General features: G+C 35.1%; 1 protein-coding gene across 2 annotated transcripts in view; it reads left to right on the forward strand.

Annotated features, from left to right (window-relative positions):
• Positions 1–20,779, forward strand: part of LOC128214284 (cAMP-dependent protein kinase catalytic subunit 1) — a 185,824-nt gene that overhangs the window by 86,944 nt on the left and 78,101 nt on the right. For both annotated transcript variants that reach the window (XM_052920673.1, XM_052920672.1), the window contains exon 5: positions 20,567–20,732. In XM_052920673.1, coding sequence (XP_052776633.1) covers positions 20,609–20,732 — 124 coding nt within the window. In that variant the 5' untranslated portion in view covers positions 20,567–20,608. The remainder of the gene's footprint in view (positions 1–20,566; positions 20,733–20,779) is intronic.

The following is a 20,779-nucleotide window of genomic DNA, read 5'->3' on the forward strand; positions in this document are numbered from 1 at the left end:
GCTATAAAAGAAGCCGTTTGAAAACAACGTCGCAGACGCATCAACGTAATGAAACTGACCGTTTCTGCGTTTGTTACACGTAGTCTGCCAGTTCTGGGACGATCTGCCACACCGCCAGTTTGTTTAAAGCATTCATGAAGGAAATTTATGATATTTCTGTGGCTTCTTTATTTTTTACTGACTTTAGTAAGGCTTTCACCTCATGCAAGTATAACCAATGCTTGAAAATCCTAATTTTCAGTAAGTCTTGTCTTTTCAATTTAACGCAGATTTTAAATCTGATGTGACTTTACCTTCATAAAAGGCACAAAGAATATGACTTAACAAGTTTGGGTTGACATGTAGTTTTCCCACGGCCGGTTGCACGCATGGGCGGCTACTGGATTAAACTTGATTAAGGGGCGTAACTTAGGGGCGTAAACCCATCCCCCGGAACCGTTTTATTTTTGCTTAAAGCGTTGGCAGTGGGTGGTGGAGGGGGTGGGAGGCATTTTAACATTTTCAAGTCCGTAATGGTGCATTTTGGGCATGTTTATTACTTTTTTCTCCTATATTGAAATAAAAAAATAAAATTAAACTTGGACGTTTTTTGTTGTTGCATTTTTTTTGTTGGGGGGGGGTTGTTGTTATGTCATATTTGCTATACAACCCAAATTTATCCTGTACAAATGGGGTTTTGATGCACTTGAGCGACAGGAAGTACTGCATTTAAAAATTAAACCAACTTTCAACCTTATTGCTGTTTTATATCGGTTGGGATATTAATCACATCCAGTGATATTTCAAGTTTTTATGAGGATCATATGTCATAACGTCATAATATCGGACAAATAAACTTGTTCACAACATCAAACTATTATCTAGCGTGTCAGCATGCCTTTTGTTTTGCATTTTCCTTTTTTTACACTCGCTAATATCATGAAAGATTATTTCGGTTGACAATCATCTGTTAACGCCGCTGTAACTTCCATGATAGATGGGCTACTTATGTAAGACGGTAATTGAACATTCTAATCAAAGTTTTGTCTTAGCTCAACCCTGAGGAGTTAATTGTGTTTAGGTTTTTTTTGGACATAGTTTTTACTTTGTAACTCGTGGCTGAGGTAAAAGATGATTACTTTTACTGAATATAATGTAAGCTGTTTGATGTCATGCACTGGTCAATTGTAACCAGGCCCCCTCCCAAGTCCGGGGGTGTTTACCGGGGAAAACGGGGAAAATGGGCCGTTTTTTTAGCTTCCAGGTAGCCCTGCAGTGCCAATTGAATTCGGTGGTTTTGTGTTCGCGCCAAACATTGCTGGGAATGGTCCTTACCTAGAATGTCCCGGGGTGTAGGGGGATTTTACCAGCAGTTTGTCTCCACAGGGCGGAGATTTTACCTGGGATTGGCTGGACCGAAAGTCAAATTCCCCGCTATTCCCCGGACCTGCGGAGGGGTGTGTGTGGTTACAATTGACTGGTACATTACGGTAACTGAAAAATGGATTATTAATAAGTTATTTAATCTGTGGGTGAAATGTAATGCCATCAGGCAAATGTTTTGTTAGTATGCATATTAAATTTCACCCACAGATTTATAAACTTGTGAATAATCCGTTTTCCAGTTGACAAAAAAAACATGTTTTACCCAAATTGTGTGTAACTACAGCAACGAAACCAGTACAATCCTGTTTAATGTATTACAAAAAAGCTTTGATATTTGTAAGCAGGCAAGTTAATTGTTATTTATATTTTGGGTTATGTTTAGTTTGTGAATATGGGACTTTAACTCACACGGACAAAAAATCCATGCCTTTTAGAATAGGTGGACAAAACAGCCCACATCATTTTTACAGGGTGGACAAAACACCCCATACCTTTTTTGAATAGGTAGACTAAAGATCCCACATCATTTTGACAGGCTGGACCAAACATCCCACATCATTTTGACAGGGTGGTCAAAACGTCCCACATCATTTTGACAGAGTGGACAAAACATCCCACACCATTTTGACAGAGTGGACAAAACATCCCACACCATTTTGACAGGGTAGACAAAACATCCCACATCATTTTGACAGAGTGGACAAAACATCCAACATCGTTTTGACAGGGTGGACAAAACATCCAACGCCGGACATAAAATCCCATAACTTTTTGTCAACCAGCGGTGGTATTTAATATTCAACTTAAGTACATTTCATGGTAAAGCATCATTGACATCATTCATTCATTGATCAGTTTTTAATTAAAGGCAATCCGATTAGCTACATCGTTCTTATATCAATTCAAGACTAACATTGAATACCTACCCTGGACAGAACATCCCATTTAATTGAACTGATCACATTTTTCAACCACAACAAACAACATAAAAACAACGATGGTTTTCACAAAACTTGCAAACTGTTAGAAGGCGAGCTGTTGGATTGTTGTTAACAGTCTGGTTTATACATAGATTTTTAGCGGGTGAGTCGTTGGTTTGTTATTTACAGTCTGTGTGCAGTCCTATATAGTTTGACATCTACAAGGTCATAAACACGCGCAGCATCATTTCAACGATAGTGACTTAGATGGACTTGGCATAAGCTGTTATAACTAACAATGTTACACATCTCAATTGTTTGGAAAACTCCCGAAACACTCATATTTCTTATAGCGTTAGGGATGCTTTAAGCCATAAAATAGCAATTTTCGAACGTGAATATGAATAACTGCGATCTGATCTTTTGTCAGCACTTTTGTATCACTTGTTTTCAGACATTTACGCAATCTTTGGCTCATTCCAAGACAAATAAAAATAAAAAGTTTTCAAAACGGTGAATCTGTAAGAGTGCAGCTTTAAGCGCATAATTGCTTAAATTCTTGCAATGTCCTTAAAATTCCACTGAAAATAGCATGTAAAAACACCAAACAAAAGTGTGCCTATCTACTAGATGTCGCTTTTCTTTTTTTAAAGTTATAAAAGACCTAGGCGACCAGGGTTTCATTCTCTGCCAGGTTGCATGTGAGTTGTGGTTCGTGGTAACCAAGGAGGACAATTGGGTTTCCTCCGGGTACTCTAGTTTGCCCCACAACACAAGACCTCACTCTCGCTTAACATAGTGCCAAAGATTGTGATTAATATATTGTTGTAATAACTTGTTTAAAATTGTTTTAATTGTTGTTTACACTTAATTGGCCGATAGGAGATCTTTTTATTAAAATTTAATATTCTTATTTAATGATATGTTCGTAATAAATCACAGGTAGCCTTATCAGTAAAAGGGTATTCTTACCGGTTTATGCTACCACCTATACATCAGATTGTATTATCTTAGTGGAAATTGAGCACACGCTAAGAAGGAGAGCCACAACATAGATAAAAGGCATATTATTTTAGTATTTGAGCCTCATTTGTAGGAATATATGTACCCCATGGATAGAATATGCATTCCGAAACTTCCATTTGAGAAGCAAACATGGTAAATATACACATTAACCCTTTTTTTTTGGACCAGAAAAGTAATTTTCTTTTGCAATCGCAATCATTTCGCAATCATTATTTTATACATACAGTCACACCTGGTCGAACGGTCACCTGCTTTAAAGGACCACCTGCCGTATCGGGCTACTTCAAGTACGTTTTAATATATAAAGTATGTGCATCAAGCGGCCAACTGTCTAACGCGGCCACGGGCACTAATTTGACATTAATTTTGTCCAGTTTTTATAAAGGAATATCAATAGCTCAACATATTGCTCAGAAACCGAGCATAGTGTACAATTATTTTTCTTTAACCCTGCTATGATATGAAAATAACAATCTTATAGCCGTTTTCATATCTTAAGGGAGATGAATTTTGCTTCTTGCAATAACCAAATTTGACGTCACAAACCACGTGGTATGTCAATACTGCACTCTCGCATAAAACTGATATTGTCATGCCATGTGTTTATGTTACTGAAATAACGCTGAACTGTACATATTCGAGTTAATTATATTTGTTCTGTTCTGTTCTGTTCTGCTATTTTTTATGTCGGACATATGTTGTTTTCGGTTTCAATGAAGCAAAAGCTACCAACAAGATGACGGTAATCAAAGAATCAATTTCGAATGGCCTTACACACTTTCACTAAATGCCACTTAACTTTAGCGCAACGTTAAGGAAATTGACGTGTATTTGAACAATCTCTTAAAGGGACTAGACACCAGATGATACAAGTGAAAGAAAAAAAGAAAATTGTCAAAACCTTACCTTGATATCGTTGTGTACAACATATGGAATCTTACTTACTGATGTATCACATCGCTTGCGTTAAATGTATCTTTCGCAATTATGCGTCTTTTTCCAATCCGAAATTTTATTTGTTTGTATATCACGTAAATTTCAGTTGATTTTAAAATATCGTCGGTATTTGTATCTGTACTAATCACGTGACTCTCAAATGCTAAATATACACGCTTTAAACTGGAAACCAGTATGCGCTATTTTTAAACGGATAAACTCAGCTGAAATAGCGACAAAATATTCTTTAAATAATAGAAAATGATGTTTTGTCGGCCTCACAATAGCTCGTATTGACAATTCTATGCATGTTTTGTGGAAATAATGTATTTGCCGATTTTGTGACCAGCTGGTTTCCAGCCCCTTTAAAGTCTACCGTCAGATACAAAGCCAATTATATTAATACAGTAATAATATATGATATAACCTGTAACAAAAGTTTACAAAAACATGTTGATGAACATTTTCAATTATTATTTAAACAAATTACTTAACCATATATGTGTTGACATTTCTACTTTACAAATTAACAATACAATTTCCACACCCATACACTGGTGAAATAAAGTTAATGGAGTATAAATAAAATATTGCTTATTGGATATGGCATAAAATTAATTATCTTTTATGCCGGAAGATATTCTATTGAAACAAGTTGTTATAGTGTCATCTGCAGCTGTGCGCAGGATACATGTTCTCTTTATATCCGTAAATAACGGATGTTTTATATTGAAAGTGACACTCTTATTCAAAATCGATACATACACATGTAGAACAAACATTAATTTTGAGTGGTATACCCTCAAATACTTACTAAATAATGCACTTATGGAAAATATTAATTAATAATAACAATATTATAACCGTGTATTTAATAGCTAAAAACGCAAAATTATTAAATGATTGGTAAATGCTAAAAGATTTACTGCGATCTACTATGATCTTATAAGGTAGCAATGTCGTGTTTTCTGCACATTTCTTTCAAAATAAACTCGGTATCATCCATAAGATCTATTGTTTTCGACATTTATTCATCCTTTTGCGTACATTAGAACAATTGTATCAAATATGTTAAATCTTATTTTTGGGTAATAGTGCATCTTGAATGATCTAGTGATGAATAAGTGGTATGATAGATTGCATTCTATTCAAAACATGTTTTCTAGCGGAATAAAGAAATTGTGCAGGTTCTTTAAAGATGCACTCTTACTCCCAAATAAGATTTACCACAATTAATACAGCTGCTTAGAGTTACGAAAAAGGATGAATAAATGTCGAAAACAATGGTTCTTATGTAAAAGGATACCGAGTTTAATTTGAAAGAAATGTGCAGAAAACAAAGCAGTTCTAGCTTATGAGGCGATTTGAGATCACAGTAAATCTTTTAGCACTCACCAATCATTTAATATGTGTACGTTTTCAGCTATTAAATACACTGTTACAATATTGTTATCAGTAATTTATATTTTCTATTATTGCATGATTTGTTTAGTTGTTAAAGGTTTATCACTCAAAATTAATTTTTGCTATACATGTGTATGGATTGATTTTGAAAAAGAGTGTCACTTTAATAATCGATCTCTTAAATCTGAAAATTGTCACTTTATTTGATCTGCCTCTCTGTATCACAGTTAAAGTGATACTCTAATTTAAAATCAATACATACACATGTATAACAATCATACATTTTGAGTGATAAACTTTTAACAACTTACTAAATCATACATTTATGAAAATATTAAAAACTAATAACAAGACTGTAGCCGTGTATTTATAACAATATTGTAGCCGTGTATTTAATAACTGAAATGCACAAATATTAAATGACCGGTGAGTCATATCAGATTTACAGTGATCAATTATCGTCTCATAAGGTGGAAATACCTGCACCTTTCTTTCAAATTAAACACGGAATCCCCTATAAGAACCATTGTTTTCGATATGTATTTATCTTTTTTGGTAAATTAAAACAGTTGTATTATAAATTGAGGTACATCTTATTTGGGAGTAAGAGTGCATCTCTAATGTTTATTTTTCATATTATGGATGCAAACACCATATCATCATTTAATGTGTTGAATTAATTTCGACTTATTTTATATAAGATTAAGTTTCTTTTTCCGAGTGCATATCAATGTATACGGTCATATCATATTGTATTTTGTTAACATCGTAGTTGCATCGTATTTATTGGAGGGCTGCCATCGTGTGTGAAATGGATTGTTGCTGTTTTATTAAAAATTACAGTTTAAAGTGTTATTCTTGATTCAATATTTGAGTTGCTTGCAAACTGAGATTGATTTTACACAATAATTTTGCACTATGCACAAACACGCTGTCAGCTTTTACGACTTTTTCATCAGATAAGGGCAGTTAATTAACATTTTTTTATTGACAGCTTAATACATTTATACACTGTTAAGTAACAAATGTTGCAGAAGTTATATGGTTAAAACATATTGTAAATGACCATCCTAAGAACAGCTACCAAACATTCGCTATCTACCTATCTTAGGAATACAGAGAGATATAGGTAGATAAAATATATGGTATAATACGGTGGTTTCGTTAAGTATAGGACTAGTCAGTTGTCATTGCAAGTTGCGGTCGCATGGTTAATTGTTCATCTCTTCTTGGATTTATGTGGTTTATGTGTGTATCTTAATGCTGTAAAGAATTTTAAAGTACGTTTTCGGATATTTCTTTGTTTAGGTAAGTTGTTTTTTTCAGATATATTTTAGTAATTGGATACTTTATTTCCTATCTTCTTAAAATGAAATTTAGTCCGTTGCATCTACAGTGCATAAATCGAGAAAATAACGCTATTAATTTCAATTTATGACACGCAAGTAACTCGATGAACAATTAAAATGACAAGTCTCGCAAAAAATGTTATATTTTGGTCTCTTTATCGGATGAATATATTATCATTTAAAGCCTTATATTTTGGATTCTTTAATTTACATTTTGTTAATCTTAACATATTCTACGTTTGGTTCAACTCTATATAAAATCGCTAACAATTTCAATATTTTAATCGTTTTAAGTATGTTGTAAATTGAAAAATATCCCAGTGTTTCGAATCATTCTCAATATCTGTTGCTTGTGTGGATCAGAAATATTAGGCAAAACAAATGGGTTAGTTAGTGTTACATCCTTTTCAGGAACAGGTAGGGTAGGTAGGCTTTTTATTATTAACGCAATTGTCATCTTTTTATAACGGTGAAAAAAATATTTAAATATTATTATTATTTATTTTATTTATAAAAAATCTCCAACTAACCATAAAAACGGTAGGGTCGGCGCCTGGCGCCGGAACTAAATGTTTTTTAGGCCTAAGATTCGTGGGCGGATGATAAGGAATTAAGTTTCACACAGCTACGACACCAGATTAGACTAAAGATGCTTTGTATGACAATAAATAATTTAAAGTTTAAACATCAAAGCTGCATTCTCATAGATTGTCAGTTTTGATACTTGTTTTTAAAAAATGCCTCAGAATCAGCTGTCGAATTGGCATCAATGCCTTCAAGTCAGTCACATTAGATAACTCATGATCAAATAGATCTCAGTCGTTAGAGAAAAACAAAACACCAAATTTTTAATTTTCTTAAAGGATTAGTTACATTTTAAGTCATAAAACGTAATTTTTCGACCGTAAAAATGAAAAACTGCGACCTTGTCTTTAGGCAGCCATCTTATTTCACTGTTTTTACATTAACGCAAAAAAATGCTCATTGCATAGCAAAAACCAAGTTGTCAAAACGGTCAATCCGTGAGAGTGCAGCTTAAAAGTCGCAAATAAAGTAAAAGGCTTCCAAGGTCGAGGCGTGGGATCGATAAAAAGAACTAGTGCCAAGTATTCCATCATTATAAGATGATTTTGCACATTTATTGGGAGTATGAGATTTATTGCAATACATAGATGTATATATGGTAAGATGTTATTGTAAATCAAATCTTACAAACACTTCATAAAGTTGTATATGGGGGTATGATATTCAAATCAAACATAAAGGATGCGGTAAAGATTCCCTCAAATGATATGGCAGTCAAATTGTATTAAACTTGGATAAGTTTTCCACTGGTTATCTTTAATACGGCTAGTTTGGGAATTTAAATGATTTCATTGTTTATAATTGCTGGATAAATATTAACCGATTAATAATCATTTTGCCGTATTTTTCCAAAGCCAAATATTAACTTACCAACACTCAATTGCATAAAACTGGATATTTTTTTTATATTTTTGCAGGTTATATTTAGGCCAGTTTCCACATGAAAGCAATATGATTGGTCAAACTTAAATATTGGATAAACAACTGACCAATCAAAACACATATAGGCTAAGTTAAACCTGATCATAATTCAGTTTTATCATTCGGGTCAACATCGGCCATTCTTTATTATGTCAGAAATCTTTACATTTAACTAAACTGCAAGTAGATCGTGTTGTAATTTCAATTCAGCAGTTAAACTTAATGACTTTATTCTTGGAAATCTGAATTATTTTTGCAATAAAACACTTCACTGGCAATCAATTTAAACTTAAATTTACAAAATAAACGTTAGATCACTACAATGAATTAATACTATTATTTAAATGTTTACGAATTACTTCTACTGATGTACCGGCATACATCCGAGGTTGTTTTCGTTTGAAAATGGCCGAGGAGTTCGGAATGCAGTTTTTTACAACTGGCTTTAGGGTTTTTAACATTTAACATAACATAACATATTGTTTATTCGGCATTCAATAGCTAATAAGTCTGTACAGCACATCTGGTCGATTGTTCAGAACTTTGTTAAAGTTAACAACGTTGTTAACGTCATCATTGTTAACTTCCAAATCGTTATTGCTCTGGAAGTTGATTGGATACACTTGTGATCAACAGTATTTCTGACAAGATAACAGACAACTGTTTCAGCTGTACTTGTTTTATTTAAGTATATGTTCCATCAGGTCTAAATGTTCACAACGATGTCGTTAATTACGTTATTAACTGTGACAAGGGTCTGAGAAATCGGCTTAATGTCGTATGTTTGCTGCTCCTATCACTCCATAATTGACCTTGACCTTTGTGACCTTGACCTTGGTGTCAATAGAATCGGAAACATTTCAACAGCGCGTATTTTGTAGTTGTAATATGTGTCTTCAATCCATGAATACAGTGTTGTTCTTGAATAACCTTCACCTAAAAGATCTGACCCCGGATGCAATGAAATAACCTTGACCTTTGATAAATGGCCTTGACTTCGGATACAATGAATAAACATCACCCTTGATACATGACATTGACCCCGGATACAATGATAACCTTCACCTTTGATGGATGACATTGACCCCGGATACAATGAATAACCTTATCCTTTGATAAATGACATTGAACCCGGATACAATGAATAAACATCACCCTTGATATATGGCATTGACCCCGGATACAATGAATAACCTTCACCTTTGATGGATGACATTGACCGCGGATAGAATGAATAACCTTCGCCTTTGATAAATGACATTGACCCCGGATACAATGAATACGTAGTAAAGCTAGTTAAGATTTTAGATATAAAGTTGTTGTTGTTTTTAATCCTAAAATACAGTTTATATATGTGTTGCGAGAATAATTCGAAATATTGATGTGGAATAACCGTACCATTGCTTTGTACTGCAAGAACACGGAAAAATATATCTTGAGCAAATGACATAGCTATGTAAGGATTCATGTCACTTTCGAGGGAACATTCTATTAAGATGAAATATTATGTTAACTACTTTAAGTAGCAATCATGTGTCATAATCTGAGTTATTTTTAGCATACTGAAATGACATTAATGTATATTTTACTTGGTTTATTACTACAAGATCCAGAGCATTTTAATGTAAGTACAACTTACAACGAATTAGGGTAATGGTCAGGATTGCGTTTAACGTGTACACATTATTAAAGTGACACTCTTATTCAAAATCAATACATACACATGAATAACAAACATAAATTTTGAGTGATAAATCTTTAACTCCTTACTAAATAATGCATTTATGGAAAATTTTAATTACTGAAAACAAGATTGTAACCGTGTATTTATTAGCTGAAAACGCACAAATATTAAATGACTGGTGGGTCCTAAAAGATTTACAGTGATCAACTATCGTCTCATATTGTAGAAATACTGACAATACTTCTTTTTAATGATGAAATAATTCTCAAACAAGTAGGTCAAATAAATTATTTGAAAAATAAAAAAAGAACATTCTCTTCTCAAAAGAATTGTCATCAACATGTTTACACTCAACCAAACGTTCAATGAAAAATGATAATAAACTGTTCATGTGTATAATAAGCATGTGTTCTTATTGCCAGAAAGCACTAATATTTGAATAGTAACAAACATGTAATAAACATTTTATTGTTCTCGAGGCCCGCTGGTTTTCTAGATTTGTCATGATTTATGTGACACAGGAATAACCTAGACTGGTGCCCTCATTTTTTCTCCAAAATGACTATTGTATTAAAAAAGGTAACGTAGTACCAGTCTAGAATAGCCAGTACTGTTTTAGTGAGTAATTACTCCTTTCCCTACAAGCAAGTGATAATTTTTCATTGGTATTGTTTCGTATAATAGAGGACGGAGATATGTTTATTATCATTAGCTTGATGCATGCTATAGATATATATGCTCATAATTGCGTGCTTTTGTTTAGGACAATTGCAAGTTATGCATATTTCACACATGTTTGACACCTCATTTATTTCATTGCGTTGCAAAGATATTGTTAATGATACGACATTCATGAAAACCCATGTGCGATCATGTGGAGTCTTAATGCTGGAATCGTCCATGTGCATGTGGGAAAGCGATCGGAATACTTCGGCCATTTTCCATCAAAAACAACCTAGGGTGTATATGGACGTTTTTTCAATGTCAGAAAGCTTTACACTTTAACCTCGCTGCAAGTAGAACGCGTAGTTATGTCAATGGAGCAGTTAAACTTAATGACTTTACTTTGGGTAATCATAATTACTTGTTCAATAATGCACTTCAATGGCAATCAATTAAGACTTATGCACCAGTCATTTGTTACTACGGCCCCCCAGGTCCGGGGAATAGCGGGGACTTTGACTTACGGTCCAGCCAAGCCCGAGCAAAATCTCCGCCCTGCGGGGACGATCTGCTGGTAAAAACCCCGCCAAATGCCCCCGCACCCAAGGGACCCTAGATAAGGCCAATTTCCCGCTATATTTGGCGGGAAGACAAAACCACCGCATTCACCCGGCACTGCGGGCCACCTGGAAGGTAAAACACGACCCATTTCCCCAGCTATCCCCGGCATACCCCCGGATCTGGGGGGCCGTGGTTACAATTGACTGGTGCATAATACACGTTAAAACACCTCACTTATTTAATACTCATTTAAAAAAAAGAGTATATGAACTACTTCTACTGATGTATCTTCATACGTCCGATGTTGTTTTCGATGGAAAATTGCCGAGGTGTTCCAAATGATTGTTGGAACATCATTTATTTCTTTTCGTTGCAAAGACATTGTTAACGATACACCATTCATCTTCACCGATGTGCATCAACACAAAATTTGAGTGATAAACCTTTAACTACTTACTAAATAATGCATTTATGGAAGATATTAATCACTGATAACGAGATTGTAACCGTGAATTTAATAGCTGGAAATGCACAAAAATTAAATGATTGATGTGTTCTAAGAGATTTACAGTGATCAACTATCGTCTCATAAGGTAATAAATTAAACACAATATCCTTCATACGAACCATTGTTTTCGATATGTGTTCATCCTTTTCGGCTGTATATCTTTTTTGGGAGTAAGAGTGCATCTTAAAAGATGTGGGAAAGCTATCGATGGTGCACTTAATTTGAAACTCAATTGACGGATTGTAGCTGACTCAAACATTTAAAGCTGCACTCTCATAAATGGACTGTTTTGGCAACTTTTTTTTATTTTATTTTTGTCTTAAAATGAGCCAATTTTTGCGTTAAGGTCTGGACACCAGTAATATAAGGCTGCGGACAAAAGATCAGATCGCAGTTGTTGTTTTTTCATATAAAAGTCAGAAAATTGAAGTTTTATGCCAAAAATCTCATATTTCTTAAAGCATTAGTATTTAATTACTTTTTTTCTCCTATATTGAAATAAAAGTGAAGTTTCCCTTAATTGTTTGAATACATTTCTTGCCATTTCAAATTAAAGCACTATTTTCTTCTTTATACATTTGTGTTTACTTTGTATTGCGCTAGCGGCCATAAAGGTCATCAAAAACGAGAATTTGTACATTTATGGTGGTTAAGACACACATGTATATAACTTCGCCCGAAGTATTATGTAAGTAAATACTGTCACCCAAAAATAAAGATGTACTTATCAAACATTCCGATGAAGCTTTATGTCGAGCACACAACTTCAGCCTGCAGTACTTGAGTTAAATATAACAGGAAATCGAAATTGCAGTTCATAAGATTATCAGTAAAATAAAGACAATCGGCTTAAGGTTTATTTATATACATTTATGCAAAAACCAGAAGTATGTCATTTTTACGTATGATGGTCAGCGTTTCTTAAAGCTGCACTCTCACAGATTGACAGTTTTGACATTTTTTTAAAGTTTTTGTCACAGAATCAGCTGAATTTGGAATCAACGCCTTAAATTCATTCATATAAAATAATTCACAATAGAAAAGATCCCAATGGCTTCGTAAACTAACGAAAATTCTAAAAACAAAAATCTAAAAGCGTTAATAGCTCTTTCGGTCGTAAGACAGCTATTCTCAAATGTAAATATGAAAAACTGTGATCTGACATCTTGTGTCACTGGTTTCCAGACTTTTACTTAGAAAAGTGGCTCATTCCAAGACAAAAAAAGTTGTCAAAACGGTGAATCTGTGAGAGTGCAGCTTTAACTAGTATTTTAATGCACATCTGTGTAGACATTCCGTTGCTTATTTCAATCAAAATGCACCACTGTGTTTAATGAGGCAATTCATCATATTTATGTGGGCTGTTGTTGATTGCTTTCGTTTTTGTACAGAAAAATGTCAGGCAATAGCATTAAACCTTAATTAAACGAGTATTAAATTTGCAGTTGCATTTATATGGAGAATGGTTATACTACGACGATTAAACGAGAATGCGAAATGTCTGCATACATTGTAATGGGACTTAGACTAACGTTCTCTCTCATGGAGATTCCGCCTCTCAGCCAAAAGGTTACATTAGTTCTAATCCCTATAGTGGGAGACTCAGTAGGGATTGAAAATCGGACCAAAGTCATAATCGATTATCGAAAATAATCGGACGAGCCATTTCGATCAATCATCGATTATATAATCGGAACGGAACAAGTGAATATATTACAAGTATATGCAAAACTATATTGGTTTGTACATACATGTCTTTAAATGAATACACATATTACAATTAGTTATGTTCTATATGCTGTTATGTTATACATTCCAGGTTACAATTGATAATTTAGTAAAGTGTAGGAGATAACTTAATTCTAAAATAATTGAGAATAAATTGCCGTATTACCCCGTATAAGTCCGTACCGTTTCCCGTTTTAAAGAAAATCAGTACATACACAACACAGTTACTTCCCTTTGCCGTACATTAGCGATAATCGATTGTGGAATAATGAAATCGATTATCGCCGACCTCGGACACAAATAATCGACTTTCGACAATACTCGATCATCGTTTTATCTCTAGGAGACTGTATTAGGGTCCCTTAAACATGAGAGTCAAGTTCTCTCTGGTAAAAATGTATGCCACTCATCCAAGAGGCTACACGAGTTCTAGTCCCTATTACGGGAAACTACCTCATGGTCCCTCAAACATGAGCGTCAAGTAAGAACTAACTTTCACTCTCTCTGGACATTGTATTAGTCCCTATAGAGAGAGACTGTCTCATGTTCCCTTAAATATGAAATTCAATTAAGAACCAGCTTTCTCTCTCTTGCAAAGGTGTCCGCCTCTCATCGGAATCTCTCCACGAGTTTTTGTCCCTTATAGTAGGTGACTGTCTCATGGTCGCTCAAACATGAGCATCAAGTAAGAACCAACTTTCTCTCTCTGGTAAATGTGCCCGCCTCTCGTGCAAGAGGCTGCATAAGTTCTAGACCATATAGTGCGAGCCTGTCCCGTGGTCGCTCAAGTATGTCTATTTCCCTCGCTGGTAAAAGTCTCCGCCTCTCATCCAAGAGGTTGCATGAGTTCTTGTCCCGATAGAAAGAATCTGTCACATTATGCCATATATAATCTATCTGTATCTTTTCGGACATTGGAGTAATACCAATCAATAGCTTTATTACAGACAATATAATTGATATGAATTATATAATTTAAAAATGATTATATTTTAACATCATATATTTTCTATAACTCATTTTACCCCCTACATCGCATTTTCTTTATAATCTACTTCAATAGTTTCATGTAGTTTACTCACGCAAGTTGTCCTATCATAATATTTATGTTGAATGTTGAAAGAGGCAGATATGTTAATATTGAAAGAAATCAACGTAAATGTGTTTTATGTGTTCATAATGATATTGTAAGGAGAATATCACTTTGTTTTGATTTGTCCGCAATATAATGACATTAGGAAAAAATACATAACTAAATTTAACTATGCAAGACCAAGCCTGTTCATTCAATTATTAAACTCGGAAAATGCTGCATGTCTACGAAAACTAGCTTTGTATTGCAAACATGCTTTTAAGCTACGATATAATGCTCTGGATAATAATGCTTAACTTTATTGATTTTAAAATGTTGAAATCATTGATAATTTATATATGTATATATGTATAATGCACTCTCGCATTTATCAACTATTGCCATGCCATGTGTTATTTTATTGTAATAACGATGAACGGTATATGTTCAAGTGAACAATAAATGTTCTGTTCTGTTCTGTTCTGTTTATCAATTAACGTGTTGACTTGTCCTGACAATCCTTGTGGCACATTGCATTGTTCACCAACTACAATATTAATTAACACCAGCCACAATCAACTATTAAAGGTTTTGTATAAAGTTTATAACCTTGCTGTATTTGTATACAGAGCTTTTGAGCGAAGAAACAATAAACAATGTAGCTGACACTTGTTTATATGTGGTATTTTTATTGGAATTATATGTCAGTTATAATATGTTAAATATCTTCTGATGACGTAATAACTATTGTTATTGGCACAGTTCATTTTACAAGCTCATGTATTTTCTTTAGAACTAATGTATGTCCATTACACTAGTCCATATTTTGTTAAAGTACACATATAGGGGCAATAGTATAAACGAGCGTACGACTACATTTGTGAAGGTGTACATATAGGAGCAATAGTATAAACGAGCGTACGACCACATTTGTGAAGGTGTACATATAGGGGCAATAGTATAAACGAGCGTACGACCACATTTGTGAAGGTGTACATATAGGGGCAATAGTATAAACGGGCGTACGACCACATTTGTGAAGGTGTACATATAGGAGCAATAGTATAAACGGGCGTGCGACCACATTTGTGAAGGTGTACATATAGGGGCAATAGTATAAACGAGCGTACGACCACATTTGTGAAGGTATACATATAGGAGCAATAGTATAAACGAGCGTACGACCACATTTGTGAAGGTATACATATAGGGGCAATAGTATAAACGAGCGTACGACCACATTTGTGAAGGTACACATATAGGGGCAATAGTATTAACGAGCGTACGACCACATTTGTGAAGGTACACATATAGGGGCAATAGTATTAACGAGCGTACGACCACATTTGTGAAGGTACACATATAGGGGCAATAGTATTAACGAGCGTACGACCACATTTGTGAAGGTACACATATAGGGGCAATAGTATTAACGAGCGTACGACCACATTTGTGAAGGTACACATATAGGGGCAATAGTATTAACGAGCGTACGACCACATTTGTGAAGGTAGGGGCAATAGTATTAACGAGCGTACGGCCACATTTGTGAAGGTACACATATAGGGGCAATAGTATTAACGAGCGTACGGCCACATTTGTGAAGGTACATATATAGGAGCAATAGTATTAACGAGCGTACGGCCACATTTGTGAAGGTACATATATAGGAGCAATAGTATTAACGAGCGTACGGCCACATTTGTGAAGGTACATATATAGGAGCAATAGTATTAACGAGCGTACGGCCACATTTGTGAAGGTAAATATCGAGGGGTGAAAGCGAAAAGGTTCTAAGTGACATTAAATAAAGAAGCAGATAGAACCTTTTCGCTTTCATCCCTCGATATATAGGAGCAATAGCATTAACGAGCGTACGGCCACATTTGTGAAGGTACACATATAGGAGCAATAGCATTAACGAGCGTACGGCCACATTTGTGAAGGTACATATATAGGAGCAATAGTATTAACGAGCGTACGGCCACATTTGTGAAGGTACATATATAGGAGCAATAGTATTAACGAGCGTACGGCCACATTTGTGAAGGTACATATATAGGAGCAATAGTATTAACGAGCGTACGGCCACATTTGTGAAGGTACACATATAGGAGCAATAGCATTAACGAGCGTACGGCCACATTTGTGAAGGTACATATATAGGAGCAATAGTATTAACGAGCGTACGGCCACATTTGTGAAGGTACATATATAGGAGCAATAACATTAACGAGCGTACGGCCACATTTGTGACGGTACACATATAGGAGCAATAGTATTAACGAGCGTACGGCCACATTTGTGAAGGTGCACATATAGGAGCAATAGTATTAACGAGCGTACGACCACATTTGTGAAGGTGCACATATAGGAGCAATAGTATTAACGAGCGTACGGCCACATTTGTGAAGGTGCACATATAGGAGCAATAGTATTAACGAGCGTACGACCACATTTGTGAAGGTGCACATATAGGAGCAATAGTATTAACGAGCGTACGACCACATTTGTGAAGGTACACATATAGGAGCAATAGCATTAACGAGCGTACGGCCACATTTGTGACGGTACACATATAGGAGCAATAGTATTAACGAGCGTACGGCCACATTTGTGACGGTACACATATAGGAGCAATAGTATTAACGAGCGTACGACCACATTTGTGAAGGTACACATATAGGGGCAATAGCATTAACAGCGTACGGCCACATTTGTGAAGGTACACATATAGGGGCAATAGTATTAACGAGCGTACGACCACATTTGTGAAGGTACACATATAGGGGCAATAGTATTAACGAGCGTACGACCACATTTGTGAAGGTACACATATAGGGGCAATAGTATTAACGAGCGTACGACCACATTTGTGAAGGTACACATATAGGGGCAATAGTATTAACGAGCGTACGACCACATTTGTGAAGGTACACATATAGGGGCAATAGTATTAACGAGCGTACGACCACATTTGTGTAGGAGCAATAGTATTAACGAGCGTACGGCCACATTTGTGAAGGTACATATATAGGAGCAATAGTATTAACGAGCGTACGGCCACATTTGTGAAGGTATACATATAGGGGCAATAGTATATATTTCGTGAAGTATCTTCTAGTCTACAGGGACTGTAACTAAGCTATTTCATCAAATATCACAAGTTATAATTTTGACGATTGTCATTAGTGTCGTGTTTATGATGAAAACCGCCAAAGCTAGCATTTATAGTTGAGTAGAATTTTAGGTCTAACATGTCTACTTTCAAACATTTTAATTCAAGCATAAGTAATAAATGCGTATGCTTTCAAATGATGATTTCCACTAGCGGATCGAGGGGGGGGACCCCCTAAAATCATCCAAGTTCACTTTTATTTCAAAATAGGAGGAACAGGTAATAAAATGCGCCCACAATGCACGACGGACTAGTATTTGTTAAAACTTTCTTGTCGAACTACACCCAGCCCCCTAACAACACTTTAAACTAAATTAATTTTGGGTCTGAGTGAGCGGCATAAGTCAAAAGGTTACGCACCTAAGTTACGCCCCCTCTAACACCGAATTCTGGAACCGCCCCTGACTTCATTCATACTTACTAGGTTTTAAAACTTAATTGCAAGGGGATTTTTCTGCGCACGTGTCGTGCAATACAAGCCTTGATTGTTCGTCTTTATTCTAATGGCTATATCGTTAAAGAGACGTTAAAGCTGCACTCTCACAGATTTAACACTTTTTCAAAAGTAAGAGCATTTTGTTGCGTAAATATCTACAAACCAATGATATAGGATTGCTGACAAAAGATCAGATCGCAGATTTTCATATTTCCGTTTGAATATTAATGTTTTATGGGTTAAGCCGTTACTAACGGTTTAAGAAAACTGCATAAAACATCAAATTTTGAACTAACATATAAAAAATTGCGATCTAATTTTTTGTCAGCAGTCTTATATAACTGGTTTCCATGGATTTTCGCAAAAGTTGGTTCGTTCCAAGACAAAAAAAGAATCAATCGTCAAAACGTTCAATCTGTGAGAGTGCAGCTTTAAATAATGATATATATTTGGGATACCGGACTCAACCTTGTACATTCACCATAAAAGGCCTGAAACTAATTCGCACATTTGTTTTTAGTGTTCCTATATTAAACATCAACCACAACAATAATAGAAAAATAGTGTCCAATAACAGTAAACACTTCTACGAAAGCAGCAGTAATAACAGGGCCTCAAAACAATTAGTTTATTGTTCTGAAAATGGTTGTAGCGTCATTTAAACGTTAGCGCACAAACAAAATACTTGAGAAAATACGTCAAATATTTGGTTTTCTTATTCAACGATCAAAACATGTTTTGGTTCGTTTTAATCTAGACATGCATGTCAAAAAATTAAACCCAGCCATCACTTCACAACAAAGAAGCATTCCTGTTGACTGCGGCGCAACTGACAAGCATACTGTACGATTTGTTATCATGATGGCCATGAAATGAACTCAAGTTGGTTCAATTTTTTGATGACAATGGCTTTTCTGTTCCCTAAGCCTGATAACGTTGTCTTACATGTTACTTTCTATGTTGTCTGCTTGACACGTTGAATTCCTATCTCATGTTAGTCGCTTGTCGCTGTTTTCTTGTTTGAAAGCAATTAGATAAAAAGGTTTTCCTAATTGACTTTAGGTTAATTGAAAGTCAAAGTATGCTATGAAACGTGTTTACGGAGCTTGATGTCTTGTAAGAAGGTCTGTACACGTGTTTTTTTCTTGATCATGACGTCATGCTTGTGACAATATTGCAATACTGACATAATTTTTCTCATGATGAATGACAATAATGTTTGCACTGAAGTTCATGATACATTGAAATACTTGTATGTTAAAACATGGTTCTTGTCAGCTTCCAATCACCATAGTTTGCTGGAAGGTCAACACGCCTTATCACTGATTTAACTTGGTTGACCTTACAAAAATGTTAACCCATGCAAGTCATAATGGTCTGGTATTTCAGATATGTGGTATTTACATTTTAATATAGATAAATGTCATTTGTAAACAAATTACAATTCTCTGTTGTGTTTTCATTTTTCCTTGTTATTTGCCATGTATCTTAACGACCATATTTATTATTTGGCATATCATTTTTTGTCAAGAAATTGTTATTTACATGTTCACGACAATAAACACCTCTGTCTGGCTGTCATAATTGTAGTTTGTCCGTATGCAGGTCGTTCATGCATTATTAAAACCTTCTTCTTCGACGCTATTTATTACAATGACCACTAAATTTTGAATTGTCTAATTCATCATGGAGAAACGTATCTGTGCTTGACCTTGACCTTGACCTTGACAAACGAGAATCATTGTCATTGAAATTGACATGGACTATACACTCCATTTCACGTTGTTATTATTGACCATATGTTAATAAGATTACTTAATATATAATTGGTATTGAGGGAATGATGTGCATTACATTCTTACCCATACTACTACAGCAATAATGTGTTATGCCTAAGGCGACGCGATGTGGCGACCAGCATGATGCTAAAAGGGGTCTATTATTGATACCAGTGTTAATCCCAAACAATATTTATTTTTTTCTATTTGAAGCCGGTACAATAAACAACTGCTCTGTACAGTTTTAGATGTGAAGCTTGGTGAGTCCATCTTTAATTATCACTATTTTATTGTAATGTGCTTATATACCAATCTCATTAAAATCATATCGTGACGTTCGCTTCATTTCATTACGTTATGTACATAGCGTAACGTCGTGAAGCGTGTATTGGGGATCTGATTTTAATGAGATTGCTTATATACTTAAATAATTGCATATGTATGCGTTGCAGGCTGACTGGTAGCCAGCTGTAGGGGAGCGATCCGGCGCCAACATGGCGGACATCATTCACAAGATATTCGGAAAGCAGAGTCACCATGGCAGCAAACACTCCGACTCAGGGAAACGGGAGGACAAGGAGGTCGCGGAAGGATACACTAAACACCAGATGGAATTCTGTAAGTTGACATATTTAAACAAAAAAAGAATCATCCAAAATCATTCA

The sequence above is a fragment of the Mya arenaria genome, chromosome 13, assembly GCF_026914265.1.
Source record: "Mya arenaria isolate MELC-2E11 chromosome 13, ASM2691426v1".
NCBI classification, from domain to species: domain Eukaryota; kingdom Metazoa; phylum Mollusca; class Bivalvia; order Myida; family Myidae; genus Mya; species Mya arenaria.